At 42.9% G+C, this 18762-nt stretch overlaps 1 protein-coding gene across 2 annotated transcripts; it reads right to left on the bottom strand.

Moving 5' to 3' along the window:
* Positions 1-982: 982 nt before the first annotated feature.
* Positions 983-12954, bottom strand: LOC118775268 (protein phosphatase 1 regulatory subunit 14B-like). 2 transcript variants are annotated; one of them, XM_036525095.1, is made up of 5 exons: positions 12582-12954; positions 12128-12348; positions 2883-2966; positions 2572-2604; positions 983-1719 (listed from the first exon to the last, which is right to left on the bottom strand). In XM_036525095.1, the coding sequence occupies exons 2-5, from the start codon at positions 12323-12325 to the stop codon at positions 1636-1638; spliced, it is 399 nt and encodes a 132-aa protein (XP_036380988.1). In that variant the 5' UTR covers positions 12326-12348; positions 12582-12954; the 3' UTR covers positions 983-1635. The 2 variants fall into 2 exon arrangements, with proteins under 2 accessions (XP_036380988.1, XP_036380987.1); XM_036525094.1 differs by having other exon boundaries at positions 12128-12954.
* Positions 12955-18762: the final 5808 nt, after the last annotated feature.

Here is an 18762-nt window from a genome sequence, read left to right as displayed (position 1 = left end):
CTAGGAAGACCATATATTTGGCAGTCCTGGGATGGCATAGTTAGGGGTAGAATTTCATGTTCGGTACTGGACTAGATTAGGTGGTCCTATGTTCGGAAGGCCATATGTTTGGCAGTACTGGGATTGCTTAGTTAGGGATCGGGTGTCAGGTTTGGTACCGGACTAGGTTTGATGGTACTGTATGTGTTGGGCTGTACTGGTGGGTAGTTATGCCGGACTAAGCTGCATCAGGTCTTACTGCCCAGTGCTGAACTGGACTGGATCACATAAGGCTGGGATTATGCACACGAGATCTCCTGTGTAATGTTCTGGTCTAAACTGTAACATGTAATATCTGAGTGCAAAGTGTAATGCTCACCTCTAAAGTGCAATGTCCAGGATTCGGTTTGGGTGTGAGGGCAAATGTAGTGTGTTGAGTGTGTATTAAATCATCGTTGGTTCCCACGTACCACTGCCATGTTGAGTGGCGCCATGGAAACGAACTGCACCATCTGTGGGGCTACAGCACCATATGGAAGTGGTGGTTTTATTAATTATTATTGTTATGATTACAGTGTGATTTTACTGGATATTGTGGTTGTTTCCTGAAGTAAAATGGCTTACATAAACCATTGACTCATGGTTTATGATGGTACTGTACAGCTTACTCACATAACCACAGCACTTTGTAAGAAGCTGAAATATACCACTTTCAGGGCATAAATATAAAAGCTACAAAACATACTTTTGTACATGTATATGCACTCACATTTCTAAACATTTGCACTTAATTAGAATTGAGAGAAACTATTTTAAGATAAACAATTTCTTTTCTACTCTTTCCCAGAGTATTGATCCAGTTAAATTCGATATTACAACACATAAAAAAGTTAAATCGCTACATTTCATTTTATTAAAAATTTAGAAATTGCAAGATGACACCTGTTCACATTTCAGATTCACTACTTAAATATCAAATGTTTTGCTCTTTCTGACAGCACTGTGTTCATTGTTGTGCATTTTAAAAAATGTTTTACTTCTAGGGTCTCTGTAGCTTTGGTGTTGAGTGTTAGGGAACAGCATTAGTGTATGTCTGACAGTATGAGGCCTATGCTGTGAACAGCAGGTGACCCCTGACCCCTCTTGTTACTAATGAATAACTGAACCTGTCCTACCTGCTTTCAAAAGCTCTTCACCCTTTGCTCTACCACCACCATAAACCATAATTAAAGGGGTAAATGTAGGAAAGATATGAATTATTAAAAGGCCACTTCATTCTTGTCCATCTGGTTGTACTGAATGTCTTTGCCCTGTCTGATCTATGGGGCTGCACAGTGCTGAATTGCATCCACACATTACACCTAACACAATGCCCTAAAACCATGCTACTTTACTATACTGCATGTGCATACGTAGAGTATGCAGCTAAATTTAAATAAAATAGAATAAAAACCGTGTAAGAGCCCAGCTGAACCCCATAAAGCCCGAAATGGAAGAAAGAGATGAGGAACAGTGACCCTGTAGTGGAACTGATCTGATTGCCAAAACTCTGCCCTCCCCTCCCCCCTTCCCCTGACACTGGGGGATTGTGGGAGAGGAGGACGTCCCCACATTTCCCACCCTGGCCAGGGGAGGTCAGGGTTCGTAGGTCAGGGGTTAAGGGGTGAGTTCTCCCTTCTTTGGGGGCGTGTTGAGTTTCTGCATTCCTCTGACCTTCTCCAGCAGCTCTGCCACAAAGTCCTGAGGAACAAGAGGCAAACATCACACACATTTTCAGCTTGCAAGCCTGACAGCTTCTTTCTTTGGGGCAGAGGAACCCACAAAAGAATCTCAGATGCCATTTTAAATGCCTTAAAAAAAAACTTCCGTCTCAAAGTGGCTCAGTGTACTGCATCATCTGAAGATACATCATCTCATCAATCCACATGCTCCATTCACCCCCCAGGAGAGCCAGCTTACACGACCTTTACTTTACACTACCTATGAGAAAGCCAGCTTTTAAAATATGGGGTGGAGCTGGCTAGGTTTTTTGAGGTGCCCTTTCATACTGAACTGAAGGCGGCTTAAAGGCAGCTTCCTCTGTACTGAGAAAGGCTTCCCATTTTTCTAATCGTCTCATTTATCTGTGTAGCTGTGACTGGAATAGTATTCTCTAGTTTCCACTATAAAAAATGCATGTAGTGCCAAACCTGAACATTTTTATTTAAAATATGAAATGCCAAAGGTTTTTGAAAGGGTCATCTCCACTTCATTACCAGAAGAAAACACAAGAAGTCTCACTATAGCTGTACACCTTTAATTTCTCCTGAGCCGAACTGCACTCCACTACCCTCCACTCAAGTCTCACACACAAATTGGCAGCTTGTTTATTACGTGGTGAACAGAAAGGCCATGTTTAACTGCGGGTCTTATCGTACTGTATACAGCCTCAATCAGAGCCATATGAACAAAGAGCCCACTGTTTGGTGGGGTCGTGTGTTTGAGAGTTGTAAACAAAAATGCTAATTATCCACGCATGAAGCCGCTTTAGCTGTCAAACTTCTGTGGAAAGTGAACTCAGGAGGATGCAATGGGAAGGAGTCTGTGACTTACATCGGTGGGTTTGTAGCAGTCTACCAGCAGGTCCTGCAAGAGGAAGGAGAGGCGCAGTCATGTGACAGGCTCATTTTGGTTAATTCATCATGTGACAGGACCTTGTTAGCTTCTAATTGCAGCAAATTTGGTCGACCTGAGTCATGTGACACAAATGCTTGTGCGATTCATTTCAGCTCACAGCGGAACAGGACAATACAGAGCTCTGCAGAGCGCTTGCACACGCTTACTCATTGAAACCGAGTGGATGTGCTCATTTTGTAAAATGTCTCCCGCTATCCCACGATGCCTCTCTCTGTCCGGTACAGTACCTTGACTCTGTTAGCCCGATCCCGATCAGTAGGCATGTCCAACAGCTCGTCCACATCGATCTCCAGCTCAGGAATGGCCTCCTCCTGACACACACAAACACATACACATCCACAGTCAGAGACAGATACACATAGGGTAGAAGGAGAGGCCCGAAAGACATGAAGCATCATTACCAACTGAGCAATCACACTGGTTGTCAGAGCTCATAAAGCCACCCACTGCCATCCCCATTGCAGAACTATCATAAGTGCACCTCCTTTTTAATTTAATATAGAGGAAAATGCAATATGACATTTTTCAAGTGCTTTTCTGTGTTTGTTTTGTTTAAAATCCACTGATGCTTAGTCTTAGATGACCTGAATTCCAACAGACATTGCAACCTTAACTCTGGGCTGTGGATTATCCAGGTGGCAGCCCTCACCTCATTATTTCAATGATTTAAGTCATGAATACTTAAATGCAGCAGCATTACATATTAACAACTTACCTTCAGCTTAGTTCTCAAAGTGCTTTACAATGTAGCTGTACTTAAAATACATTATAACAACAGACTAGACAAAAAATACTCTGACAGAAGTCAGCAGTGACATCTAACAGAGGATTTTAAGTTTTTCAGCTGCTCCCCACCAAAGGCTTGCCGATGCCATTTTTAATATCAGCATGCTGGGCCACTTTTTCCTAACTGGTTAGTAATGTGAGAGGCCCATGTGGGGTCCAGCGGCTAAACCTGTTATTGGTTCTCTTTCACATGCCAAAGGATGTATATAGAAGGAGAACTCAAAGAGAACTTATAACAAGGCCACATGCTCTGTACAGTGAAGTCATTTGTGACTGGTATATCGCACTGCTGACATAAAGGGTTCGAGTAAAATGTAACCAGGATACTCCACAGAGGTTCACCAATTGCTGATAAACTGATAAGCTGACATTTTCCCAGATAGGGCGTTCTTTTTATTCAACACTAACATTTAGAGACTGACATCTAATTATGACATCTGAAGATCAGTATCATCATTAATTGTGTTGGCATGGCGATATACTGTGTGGGATTGACATTCCACTGCATTCTGTTCGGCTTGTTGCAAAAATGTAATATTCAACTCTATTTATCGACACACAAGTCATGTGTGGAGAAATATGTTTTCCATATGTTTTATCACCGCATAAAAAAATGAGAGCAAAGTACTACATCACTACTGGCTCTTGTTTGACAGGAACACTTGCAGAACTACATCATTGCTATACACCCCTCAAAATCTTATTAGCTGACAAAATGTTATTAGCTAGAGAAAACCTCTGTGAATTTAACCTGTAGATACACTTGAATCCCTTCTCATAATGTTCAGCTAGAGTTATTTAAATGTGGACAAATACTGAATTGAGACTCTGCACTGCACTTAAGAGTGTCTATCATGTTCTTTTCTCCCCTCTCTCTGGGTTTCTCTGTCTCCTCCCCCTCTCTCCCTCCCTCTTTCACATCCTAAGCCTTCATTTCTCTGTCTCACCAGCTGTCCCCTCTTTCTCTCTCTCCCTCTCTCTCTCTCTTCTCCTCCTCTTCTCCCTATCTTCTTTTGGCTGAAAATGCCTTGCTCTGGTGATTTTGGCTGGGCACATCTCTCAGTACACTTGCCATTCAGCCAAACCCCTCACCCTGCCTCCCCCATCGCTCTCTCTAACTCTCTCCCTCCCTGTCTCTCTATCTCTCTCTCTCTCTCTCTCTCTCTCTCACACACACTTCCTCTCTCTGTCTCTCTCCATAACAGGATGGGCCGAGCCCTTGCTGGGTGTCTGTGCAGACAACACTACAAACTCTCACTTCCTGGCCGGGGGCAGATGGATTGTTCCCCACAAGCGCAGACCCCAGACCAGTTGCATCTTTTTCCGTTTATGTTCGGGGCTGGGGATTAAGATTAGGTAAACTGATCCCAGATCAGCATTTGGGGGGCAGGAAGTACATGGAGCTCCTGGCTTTGCTCTCTCCATGGCTGCTTCCTGTTGGCTCCCTCTGAGTCCTCACACACTATAAATGAATCAGGCCAGACAAGGCTCCACCAAGCCTGTAAACAGGCCATGCATAAACCTGGCTGTGCAGTCAGACCAGAGCACAGCTTAATCAGGCAGGATTTCCACTCCTCCATCTCTCCTTCAGTTCTCACTCTCTTCCCAAGTGATCTGTTCCATTCTCTCCTCCTCTTGCTCCCTCCCAGCTTAGAGCTCTCCAGACCAGCTGTCACTGCACCTGCGTCTGCAGCTACCCCTCCCGTCCCCCCAAACACACTCACACACACACACACACACACACACACACACACACACACACACACACACAGCCCCACTGACATAGCTCCCCACATCCCCACACAGCCACACTGATAGTCTTCATCCACACACACACACACACACACACAGAGCCACATTGATAAAGCCTGCATCTACCCACACACACATACACACTGAGAGCCGCATTCACACTGAAAAGAAAGTAGCTCAATGCAGACTGTGGAGGGTGAAAGGCAATGACTGAGTGTGAGTGTGTGTGCATGTGCATTTATGTGAGTATCCATATGACACATTCAGACACATTCAGTATTTGTATGCAGGCATGTGTGTGTGTGAGCATGCATGTGTTTGCATGTATGAGTGTGTGTGTAAGTGCACGCACATCTGCGTGCATGTCTGGGTGTATACATGCATGTCTGTGTGTACAGTCTTGTGTACACTGTTTGTGTGTGCATGGGTGCATGTGTATGAGTGCACGTGTGTGTGCGTGTATAGAGGTGTGTGTGAGAGTTAATGTGTGCGTGCGTACATGCATGGGTGCCTGTGTGTGTGTGTGTGTGTGTGTATATGCGAGAGAGAGATGTGGGTGCACCTCTGCCTGTGTGTGTTTCGGGGGTGGGGAGGTTGAGGGTTCTCTCTGCTTCTTACTGTGTGTTAAGTAAATCAGTCACTGATCTACCACAGGGTGGAACTTCCAACACAACACGTGGGCACCAATTGCTGCCTGTCAGTGTGACTAATGCAACCAACAGGAAAGCAATAAAATGCCCAGACTTAATCAAACGCCTCTACAAGCACAGAGGGCTACAGCTCCAAGCTGACTTCAGCGGCTTACAGTATGCTGCAGCCTGCGCTTACAGGAGACCAGCCCCGCTGCCTGCGCCTTATCATCCGCCTGCAGCTTTTAACAGCGCTAAACCTGACAGCCGCAGCTCCTCCTGCGTACTGAGCGGAGTTAACCCTCGCAGGGGGGGCGGTGGGCACGGAGCTCCCAGAGACAATGGGCATTAACAGCAGAGTGAGCATTATCATACACCACATAGAGCTCCCCAGCACGGCAACAGCCTCAGTGCTAAACTATAACTATAGCAGAGTAATAATGATGGGTTATATTCTCCGGGTGTGATGTCTTTCACGGATTGCAAAGCTTTTCAGTGTGGGGGCTGAAGTCAGAAGTGAAGGTGACTCGCCTCAAACATCACAGATGTGTAACACCCACCTGGGTGTGTGGCAGCCATTTTGTGCCAGACAGTGTTATTCAGACTGTGTCCTATCTACGCTATTCAGTTTCTTACGTTTCTCACTTAATAACATAAATCTACTTAATTTATTTTAATGACATAATTTTATTGACAGGTCAATGGTCTGGCACCAGAGGGTTGTTGGTTAAATCCTGTCTTAGGCCATCATTTGGAGAGGTGGGCTGTCTACGATCTATAGCTGTATGCTGCGATATGGATCTATACTGGGTTCAGACAGTATTGTGAATACTGGTTAAAAAATTATGCTTGCTAGTGTCCATAATAGAAATAAAAATAGAACATATGTATTAAATGTGGATTGGGTTTGCATTTTAAGATCATAAAGATTATATCCGAATGCCGATTTCCATTACAGATGCCCCACTTCCATTGAATTATGACCAAAAAAAAAGAAAACCTGGACCCAAATTCTTTGTTCTGTTAAAATGCCTGTAAGGTCACAACTATCAGGGAATGATATTTAGCCCATATTGCACATCCTTGAGTATTTATTAATGCAACTACTTTATGTGAAATGGAAGACCAGCAATAACCCCTTTGGTCATACTGTAGATGTCTTTGTAATGTGCGTTATCTTTAAACACATAAAGAAAATGCATGACAGACCCTCAAACTGAGCTGTAAAAGGTTAACTACAGCAGTGATTGGACAGACCTCATGAACCTTATAATGGCCGGAGCCACCGTGTGCTGTCAATCACTGCCTCCTATCACCCAATAAAAAGACTTTGCTCTCCTGAGCTAAACATGATGATTGGCTCAAACTGTGGGTCACTCTCCTGCCACTTAGATGAACTCCTTTTAGCAAAAGGTGAAAGATCCCAGAGCTGGCGGAGAGTAGGTGGAACAGGTGCTGGCAGGTAATTAAGATAACGGATGATCTCTTGTAATGAAAGATGATCTATTGTACAGTACACTGATACACACTGCAAAATCATCTGCTTGACTGCTGTCTGATAACTGTAAAGCCTTTGATCTTGAGTTGCTTATGTGGGCTCCCACTTGTTTAAAGGTGAGCTGATACGGCGGTAAGCATTATCCAGCATTACTGACATCAGACATGTGAGATACCTGATAACACAGAGGAGCACGTGTGGCCCAAGGACATCCATGAGGCTTCGCAACTAAGTCCGGGCCTCTTGGAAGGCACCTTGACTGCCAACATGCTGAAAGCAGAGGGTGGATGTCGATGGCTAATGTCATCGTTTGCAGGGGGAAGGGTCAAACAGGAGTGCTGAGACTGAAGTGCTTGCCAAGGGCGCTGACACCCATTGGCATCTCGTTTTGGTACCCGATACGCTTTGGTCCGCCACTGGGATTTCCCTGAATATGACACCAGAAGGATTCCCCAACAACCTCTCTCCCCCACAGTTCAGAGCCGAATTTTGTCTCAAATCACACCACAGTGGAACAGGTGACTTATTAGATTGTGCTGCTGATTTCACTGTTCTTCAGCTGTTCCCTGTTCCACATGGGAAGTCTGCTCTGAAGCCACAATGTTTTCAGAGCTTTCTGGGACTATAACCTTGGCTTGTTAGAGCAGAGAGATCACACTGCTCTCTTGGGGGAAGAGTGCCACTCAATCTCACAGACCTTGGTGCAATACTGGTCCCAGTGACTGGGGCGGAGCACTACAGAGCAGAGGTAGCCCGCTCCTGTCAAAGAGGATTGGAATGGTTCTGCTTTTATGGCTAACTTTAAGCAGGCTAATTCCTTTGTGGAATGCGGGCTTTATGGTTATAGGTCCTGTCCGTTCCACTGCACTCTGTAAAGCAGGCTATCTGTGAGAAGCCCTAACTCCCCTGCCATAGAATCACCCTCTCAGGCTTATCCTGTCACAACATATATATACTGTATATAGACTGAAAACCCAGAGGAGTGTGTATGTGTTACAAATATGTATTACAATGTGTTTTTGTGTACGTGCGCCTACGTGTATACTGAAAATTTGTGTTGAAGTGTATATGTATCAGAGTGTGTGTTAGTGAGTGTGTGGCTGTGTATATACGTGTGTGAGTGTGTGCATGTGTGTGTTATAGTGTGTGTGCGTGTGTTAGAGTGTGTGTATATGTAGCTGTGTGAGCGTGCACGTGTTACAGAGTGTGTGTATATATGTGTGAGTGTGAGAGTGCGCATGCATGTATTATAGTGGGTGTATATGTGTATGCATGTGTTAGAGAGTGTGTGTAAAAATATGTGCATGTGATGTGTGAGTGTGAGTGTGAGAGTGCGCATGCATGTATTATAGTGGGTGTGTATGTGTGTGCATGTGTTAGAGAGTGTGTGTAAAAATATGTGAGTGTGAGTGTGAGAGTGCGCATGCATGTATTATAGTGGGTGTGTATATGTGTGCATGTGTTAGAGAGTGTGTGTAAAAATATATGTGTGTGTGATGTGTGAGTGTGAGTGTGAGAGTGCGCACGCATGTGTGAGAGTATGTGTTTTGCATGCTGTAGCCGCCGTGTTTCTGGTGGCTACCCCTCCACAGAGAGGTGGAACAGCCCGGGCCAATCTGCCTCAGATCTTGCAGGATGACCGCGTTACTGGAGCGGAAAGCTCGCTGAACTTAACCCCTTCGCAAGGCTCAGCTGCTGAGAGCTCTCCCACAGCGCGCCCTGCACCATGCTACGAGACAGTGACAACGACATGCTCGTCCTGTCTTCTCCTTACTTTCAGGTTGGAGTGACACCGCTATCATATTGGCCTCAGAGACTTAAACAAAAAAGGTCTTTCAAAGGCCAAATATGGATATATTTGTGTGACAAATAAACCCAATACAAACTCAATACAGATGCTACCAATTTGCATTTAAGGGCCTTTGATATTACTTTTGAATGCTCTTGCAAAAGCAGAGCAAAGCAAAGCTGCACTCTGAAAAGCTGTTCTCTGCGAAGGACAAAACCGTTACTGTGCTCAGCAAGTCTCAGGGTCGGAGCACACAAGACCAACCTGAAACAGGGACAGATAAACACTTTCCAATGAACCTCAAATGCAGCACCAGGTGGATCTGCTTCAAATCTGTTACCATCAGTGGTCACTATACACAAGTGCACACTACCTTTTCTGCTGTTTTCTTCTGCTAGCCAACATTCCCAATAAACAGATGGCTAACAGACATTTTTTGTTCAGTTAGCATCTGCTAAATGCATGTAATGTAATGTAACATAATTGAATGAAATTTCAAAATCATTATCACAGACTGACAGTTGAACACCAAGTAGCAGAACATATTTAATGTAGTTTAAGTGCCACCATGTACTGAAATGATCTTGATTTTAGTCCTGACCTTTTCTAAGGACTCACTGAAGCTAGCTTTGTTTTTCAATGAAACTGCATGCAGTGGTTTAAAGCTAACACTTGGACCAACACACTCCATCCTGACTCAGACCGTTGAGGAGCGCAAGCCGAAAACCTGTCGCCTCAGGAACCTATGACCCAGTGGAACAGTCCACTGTGATCCTCACCTGTGCCAGGTAACCCTCCACACTCTAACTAGTAGCCATACACCATAAAGCAAAATAAATGTTGCAACATTCTCACACAACCACCGGGTGCTGGTGCTGCTGCAGTCTCTGGGAGCTCTGCCCTCTGTATCTGTGTTGGGATTGCTTGTATCTGGGCTATCATCTGGAGCCACTGCAACGATGCAAGTTTGGACACGGTCCTTAGCTGCACTTAGTTTGTACCACATATACTGTAGATGAGTGACCTCCAAAGAACACCAGGCCGTTGCTGGAAGTGGTGCTGGAGGGCCAGCAGGGGGCAGTCTTTCTTCTGTGCTAAGCAGAACACCCATGTCCCAGTGCAGTGATGGGGATACTGTGCTGTACGAGGCACAGACTTTCCAATGAGGCATTACACTCAGGTACTGACTCACTCCGGCTGTCACAGAACCCATGGCACTTAGCAAACAGGGGGGTTTCCCCAGAGTCCTGGCCATATTCCCAGTCTTGCCCTCTACTGATCCCACCCCCCCATTTCACTGGCCACATAACTCACTCCCTACACACCTCAGCTGATGTGTGATCAGCATCCTAGTGTGAAATGCCTACTGTGCATCACCCAGATGGGTGCTTCCACAAAAGGAATGAGGACCTTAATCTTGCTACTGGATGACAGTACAAACTATACAGGGAAGTACAATGTTGAAGCATGTCAGGTACACCCATGTTCTCCTTTACCTCTTCTGCTTTTCTATTGATACACTTCCCTTCTCCCTCTCTCAGCCCCCATCCCCCCTCCCTCCTCAATGGCTGTGTCTACTATTTTTCTGTCACATGAGGATGGGGTCTCAGGGCCCAAATGGTACTATAGCATTGCAGAAATGTTGCAGAGAGAAAGCAGCTCGTTCAAGTTCCCATGCAACGTGTCCCTGGATAACAGTTAGAGGGGTTGTTCAATCTAACTGCAGCAGGGCTTTTTAGTTCCAAACTGAGGTGAGAGTTTACATTTACTCTGTTCTTAGGTACAAAGCCCCACAGAGGTTTGATTGGAAACTCCCTGGACTCCAGCATACATTTTCCAATGTCTGTGATTTAATTACCCCCAATGCGTTTTTAACACTCTGAATTTTACTTTTTAATATAAATAACTTTTTCAGAAGGGCCACTAAAATGGGAGAGGGAAAGGCCGAGGAAAGGAGAATGCGGTGAAAATCGCTAGGTAGAAAGATGATGTCAGTTCTGTACTACACAGTGCAGCCCACGGAGAGAGCGTGAGGGAGGGGTGGAAAACGCCTTACCCACGTGCTCTTTTGTCACAGAACAGCTGGTGCTGCGCCTCGCTCAATGCGCGTTTTGCTGCTCCGCTATCACCACGGCCATCACTAAGAGTGTTTAATATATGTAGCCTTATAAATCACACCTGATGAAATCTGCTGAACGTTCTGGCCCTTCTAATCAGTGTTTAAACCAGAGTATATATACAGAGTACCTTGTAAGCAATGTCGACCGCATTTGAAGTTACCTGTATCCACCTTCTTGGAACCTATGAATAAAAAATGGTGTACGTACACCTTGCAATGTAACCAAGCAGTATCTGGAATAGGGTTTTCCCCCTCGACCTGTGTGATCCTCGGGGAATATGCCTGCTTTGACCGCGCACGTTAACATCTAGTTGAAACGACTCGTCTGAGACAGATAATTCGTGCAGATTAATGAGTATTTGAAATGATACGCTTGTGCATGAATGGGTCCAGAGGGTGCTGGTAGTGTGGCCGTCACTCTGAATCTTCAACTGCAAATCAGCCAATGTCAAAGTCCAGCTTAACGCACAAACCATATGACGTGCTCGCCTGGCCGACAGTGTACCACTCTCTTTATCTTAAGTAGGCTGTAAACCGTAATGACCTATATACTATATATGATTCCTAACGAATGCCACTACAAAACGATCATATGTCCAATAATGTGCCACATTGTGGGATGCCCAGACCTCCCCGATAGAGCTGACCTGCAGTTTGTGTGTACTGTAGCCTAGACAATAAAACGCGGAGCAAAAGAGGGGAGGGGCAGGTGTTAATACTCGTAAATATCTTGTTAAATGCTGATAACAGCTATCGGTGATCAGACTGATTATAAAAGTGATCATATAAACTATTCAGACATGCATACTCCAAACCCGTCACACAAAACGACACGATAAAACCTTTCGGTCTGTACGGAAAATCTAATCTGATTCGGCACATCAGACTGCCGTACTTACCTCACAGTCGTATAAATCCGTTAGTTGATCGATAATCCACTCCTCCAGGTTCAACCTCTTTCTGAGCTCTTTCCGATCATACTTGACGGTCACACGTCCCTGCTTCCGAACTGGAACTTCGGACTCGTCGGTACCAGGAGGCGTTTGGAAATACACCCGTGGTTGGGGGTTTGTTTCCGGGCTTGTTACTGCCGCCATAGTCCGCCAATATCCTCAAAGAGCTCAGAAAATGAATTTGGACACACTTTGATTATTCTGTGCTTGATTTTTTGGTCTTGTTACAACAACGGCCTTTCACAATGTAACAGATCAATTTCCTATTTTCACCGTTTAGCAAACTAGTACGGCATTTGGCACATTTGAGAAATTACTTTTTATGCAAAAATGATATCGTGTGAAAATTTATCTATAGTCAGTTGTATCTCAGTTATAAAAATAAATATGCCAAAATTACTTGAGTCATTCGCCAAAAGATTATCACCGTTGCCTTTCAGTCCAAATAAAGTCGCCACTACTTTTTTCCCTAAAAATATTTCCAGGATCTTGGTCCCCCTCGTTTTGTGGTGGCTGAAACTATTGGAAACGGTTTAATTCGGCAGCCTGTTTGCAGACTAGATGGCTACTCTTCTGGACGGAGACTGTACACATATCTGCCAAGAGTTACTGCGTATAAAAACAATTCTCATATAAATGTAAGAAAAAATATGCTACGCATCGTCGTTCGCAGATTTAGTTGTAACTTTAATTCTCCCTTGTCCCGTCTTGTTCGTCCTTCTTCGTCTCCTCCTCGCTCTTCCCCACGTCGCTCTCTCCGAATGTCAGCGACTGCTCCCCCCTCTCTTTCCGTCTGTCACATTCGTTCTCCGTCTAAATGCACATGCAATGCTTAATACTCTTAAAGCGACAGGAGTACTATTCTACCATTCTCGAAAGACACGACCATTTCTCTTTAGGGTGTCTTTCATTGTTATCCCGCCGAGTAAATCCGCTTGGTGATTTTTTTAACGTGTTTTGTGCTTCATCTACAACGAGTAAAACGAATTTTGAACAGGAAAACATCTGCAAAGTCGACTCAATCATTGGAAAAACTTTACAGTTGCGAAAAGTAGGCTACACGTCGAAATATAGAATACAAAAAGGAATATGTCTTTAACACTTTAATTACGTAGTACTAGTTTTCTTCTAACATTGTAATATATGCAGTTGTATGCATATAGGTAATGTTAAATGTACTGTACAGTTATAAACTGTATATACAGTGGTAAAGTAGCGTATATAACCTAAATTATAAAATGACCTGTAGAAGAGTGATAATAACTGATGAAATAAGCCTCCTTTTCACCTTTGTTGCAATATGTTCTTCATACTTTGGATTTCCTACTGACCATATATTCACTTATATGACTTTTTCATAGGGCAGCAGTTGCTGTGAACCCATGTAAATGTGCTTACAACCTAGAGAGATATGAATATGAATTATTCAAAATACTACAGCTCTGTCTGGAACTCACGGTCTGCTAGGTCTGGCACAGTTACCATGGCATACGCCGACACACCACACACATGTTTAATGTGGCACATGCCGATACTCACCACACACATGTTTAATGTGGCACACGACGACATGCCACACACATGTTTAATGTGGCACACGACGACACGCCACACACATGTTTAATGTGGCACACGTCGATACACACCACAACGTTTGTCTTTAATGTGGCATACTATGACACACCTGTGGGATTTTACTGTGTACCCCCCGCCCCCACACACACACATACACACACACACTCAGTCACACACTCACTTATACAGACTGACTTTTTATAAAGACCTTATGTACTTACTCGCTTATGTACACTCACCCACAGGCATACACACAGCTCCAGACACACATAGTATCTACAATGTTATTCTTTCTCACATACAATAGCTCTCTCTCTCTCACACACACACACATACACACACACACACACACACACACACACACACACACACACACACACACACACACACACTTACATACAAGCACACTAGCTTATTCACACACACATGTGTATGTTACACACTTGCACATACACATTCACGTGCTGCCATTCACTTATTTTCTCTCTCTGTCTCTCAGGCACAAATCCATTCATACAATCAGACACACTCACTCTCATACACATACACTCACTGTGTATGTCACACACACATGCAGTATGTGCACCCACACATAGACACACACACACACATATGTCCTCATGACCAGATGCAGGAGGGGGTCAAGCATACATTAGCATGTAATATTAAAGACCAACGAGAGCCAGACCGAGAGAGAAGGGGGTCCGGCCAACTGAGTCTTTCTGCGCTGCCCTCTGAGCACGTATCCGTGTGCATGTGCACATTTATGTAAGCTTTCTGCGTTTCAACAAGACGTTTGTAGAGGCTTGAGCATCTAAAGGATAGCGGCACTTAGTGTATAACAGAAAAATTACACATTAATTACAGTATATCATCTTTAGGGGCGTTATTTCTAGCCATTTCCATTCCCTTATTTCAAGCGCTGTCATCTGAAGACAACACGAAAAACTGGAGGGAGAGAAATATGAAAACAAGGCAATAACCCCCTGTGTTCAGCCATTAAAACTGCGGATTACATTTTCGACAGCGTTGCGCTCTGATACAGCTTCATTTGAGCGTAATTGGCACTTTTCTCTTTGCTTCTGCATAACGATCTACACACTCTAGGGGAGGTTCAGGTAATTGCAGCGGGCCTCACAAACCCATTCCTTGTACCGCCTGAAAGTATCTGTATTTATTAAGTGAAGTAATGGATATATTTCTTCCCTCTTCCCAAATTTTTATTGGTTTCCTTTCTTCTGTAAAATAGGTGATTTTCTTTACTGATTTTTGACCAGGGAATGGTTTTCCAGTTGTTCCCAAATATGTGTGGGACTTTACTTTTGTATTAATGATGAACGGTGCAAAGGATTGGCTACAGTTAGCCAGATATTTATGGAGCCCATCGCCTCGTTTATCTCTCCAGATTTTGTCTGTGGCAATCTATTTAAAAATTTAAAATTTTTAAAATACAAAACCCTTGTTTGGATCTGTGTTTTTCATTCGTAAGCTTCACCTCTGTCTCTGCCTAGAGCTGTAGTGATATTAGAGGCAGTGCCCCCACTGAAGCCAGTTAGCCTGTTGAAAGAAATGTTAATTTGAAGGTGGTAACCTTTCAATTCATCCTAAAATTGATTTAGCATGTGAAAAAGGGAAGCCTCATCTTGTGTAATTGTTAACTTTAATTTTCACAGGATACTGCAGTTAAGGTCACTTGACCTGCAACTGCAAAATATCCTAACAGAAAGTGTATGATTTTGTAGTGTGGATGTAGCTACAGGAGTTAATGAAGTATGTTTTGGAGCAAATCCATGATTATTTTTCAAACTGCAGAATTCTCCTGCATGCAACCATGAGAGCACAATCAGTGTCATTATGACACCACAGAACATTGCCATAACTAGAATCAACACAATTCTTCATGTTTCTATGCAGATTCAATTATCTGTCATTTGACTTTGTGAGCATCCTACAACATATTGCAACGCCGAACGGTTACCTTTTGTTGTTAGTTTGTCTTTATGAAATATTTGGACAGCGACTACCAGTAAGACATACAGCTGTCTTATTCTTATTCTTATTCTTATTATGACAGCTTTCTTGTCGTGTCGGTACCTCTTGGTGACTTGTCTTCTGTTTTACTATATACCACTGCTCCAGCTTGTCACGTATCAGACGTTCTGGTCATCATTTGGACTGTCTGAGTATCTTTGTGAATATTTTCACCAGGTTTCCCACTGCCGACCTTTGCTGGTCTACGTAATACACAATTAAGATAGCAATCAAGCGATCAAGGGTTTTGCATGTATATTTCGCCAGCGCAATAGCTATTTAGTTCTTGAGAACCCAACCGTGTCTTTCATATAGTATTTTATTTATGTTTGGTTGAAATATGATTGCATGCAGAGTGATCTTACCACAGAAACACTGAGGTGTCTTGCTTGTATTTATAGTCTGAGTGCAGGTCTCTGAGGTGTGATGTCAGGATATGCGATTTAGTCAATATGATTCCTTCTTTTCCCCAGTGGCGCATTCCCAAAGGGAAAACACACATACCTTGTGGGAGGATATAAAGTTTCTGACATTGGAAAATGCAACAGGATGGACTTATGCTTGGGCAGTTAGAGTAAGCGCGTATTCATGCAGATATGAGGGTGGACATTTCTGTCATTGTGTCTGGGACTTTGTTCCATCTCAACTTCCTGTTGTGTTGTAAGGAGTGCACAAACCAAGAAGGTGGGATTGATATCTCTGATTTCAGATAGGACACAATACGTAACTTTTAGCTCTTATTGTCCACCTGTCAACCTGTCAGTTATTTTCTGTTGTTAGCTCACAGTATACTACAATGCTTCTTGAAATACTTGATATTGTACAAATCGTAATGCTAATCATTTTTTGCTGTTTTAGGAGTCCATTAAAAAACATTTTGACTTCTGTGTTGAGGCAGACTGTCCAACCATAGGTAACCCTTTTTACACTTTTAGTTTTAAGACTGACATTCTACAATGGTGGGGTTTTGTCATGTTTCAATATCTAAAACTGTATCACCAGGTTCCCGGGGATTGTTGAATGAAGCAGAGGCTGAAACTGTTGCTGTCCTTCAATATGGCGGTAACAGCAGTTCTGCAATTCCATTTCTGGAAGGCTTTGAGGCTTTTTCTGAAATTGTAAGTTTTTCACAGCAATATGTATTTTTCCTGATTAGTTTCAGTATGTTGATATTTCTAATAAACATTTCATGATGTAAATGTTCATGTAAATACCATTTTGTATGCAGTGCTTGTAGTGTTGTGTTTTTAGGCTTGTACTGTACATGGGTGATTTTACTGAGGTGTACTGAGGGCCAGAAGAAACCTTAGTAAAAAAAGTAGTCTGAACATTTTAGTCAAAGTGGACTAGCCCTGTTAGCTCTACTTCCTGATAAAACTGTAAATGTGGGCTCAGGCTGATGAATCCATGGCTAAAATGCTGGTGTATTAAGATGTTCTTGAACTGGCCCAATGCAACCTCAGGGAATAGGTTTTTAAACTTGGTTTGTTTTTCTTGAATATTTTTCAGCTTGTCACAGGTCTCATATCATATCACAGCAATCGAGATGCTCATGTTTTCGGCATTTGTCAGGAGGGCTGTGCTTGCTGTAAGCTTTTTCATTAATCTTTTTCATTCATGTCTTAGTTATTGTCTTGTAGTTATCCCCTTATATTGTGCCATAATAATTTAGCTGTGATTTGCAGTGATAATTTGTCGTTCTCTTCTCTGTTGTCTGTTTTCTCCCGGTTAAAAATAGGACATCTCAATATAAGTTTAGTTACTTTTATTGTAATTCATTGGATTTTAACTTCTCACATGATTTGTGTGATAGCACAGCATTTAATGTATGTCAAAAATTATTTTTGTTTCTGTCCTCTCTTTGTTTTAGTGACCAAAACAGGTCTTGAGGAAAGAACAAACAAACTCTCCAAAGAGATACAAAAATACATGTGCCCTGTATCAAACTGGAAGCAAAAGGTATTGTTCCGGAACACTTTCCTTGTGTGTAGGTGCTTCTCAACTTCAGATCAAATTTGCAAAATAAGAGAATAAGGAGCTGAAGGTGAGAGGCTGAAATGGGCAGTTGGCCCATTTGTCTACATTGTGAATAATGGCTAATGCTATGATATAGGTACAGCTTACAGCCAGAATTGTATTCTGAATTGTGACCTTTGCAAGGCATTCATGCTGGAAAAAGTCAGCAGCTCTCCATGCAACAAACTGCTGTTTACACCATTTCATATTTCCAAAAGGGTTCTCTCAGAGCTTGTGAAAGGCGAAGTGCCAACATGGCCAAGGAACTATATGGCCTCAAAATCACCATAGACTATGAACAAAAACACCACAAAGAGGAAATGGACAGTCTGAAACAAGAAATGAAAAATCTAATTGAACATCAAATGGCCAGCCAGCAAATAGTGACCACTCTGCGGCAGTAAGAACTGCAATATACTGTCAAGGGAAAGATGGTATTATCAATGTTGAAAGGCTTATGAATCAAATCAACGAATATTTAGCACATGTATGTGTATGCATTCTTACTCAAACACAGGATACTGAATATCCCTATGAAAATGATACATCCCTAATGAATAAAATATATTTTCACAATACTCCAGATATGACATGCAACATGCCAATGACCACATCATCATGTTATAATTTCTCATCATTTTGGTGATGTATTCTGTCTTGCAGTAACTATGGGACATAACTGAGGTGTGAAAACTACAGAGTTAGTTGGAGTTCAAGGTGTATAAACAGGAAGTCCGAGAGGAAGAATAAAAAAAAAACAGAGTCCCTGAAAGCACAGGTGAGCATATTCACATAGTGTTGTTAATACAGTACTGTTATAGTGATTCATTATTATTATTTATTTTGCATTGGTTTAAAACATTAAAATGTAATTAGTTTCTAAGTAGCAGATTGCACTGTACCTCATATACACTCAACTGAGTCGTGTACCTTCACATCAGTCCACCCATCTTTTCCTC

This window comes from Megalops cyprinoides, chromosome 3 (assembly GCF_013368585.1).
Source record: "Megalops cyprinoides isolate fMegCyp1 chromosome 3, fMegCyp1.pri, whole genome shotgun sequence".
NCBI lineage: Eukaryota > Metazoa > Chordata > Actinopteri > Elopiformes > Megalopidae > Megalops > Megalops cyprinoides.
Note: the sequence above shows the minus strand (reverse complement) of the source record. Positions and strands in the feature narration are given on the sequence as shown.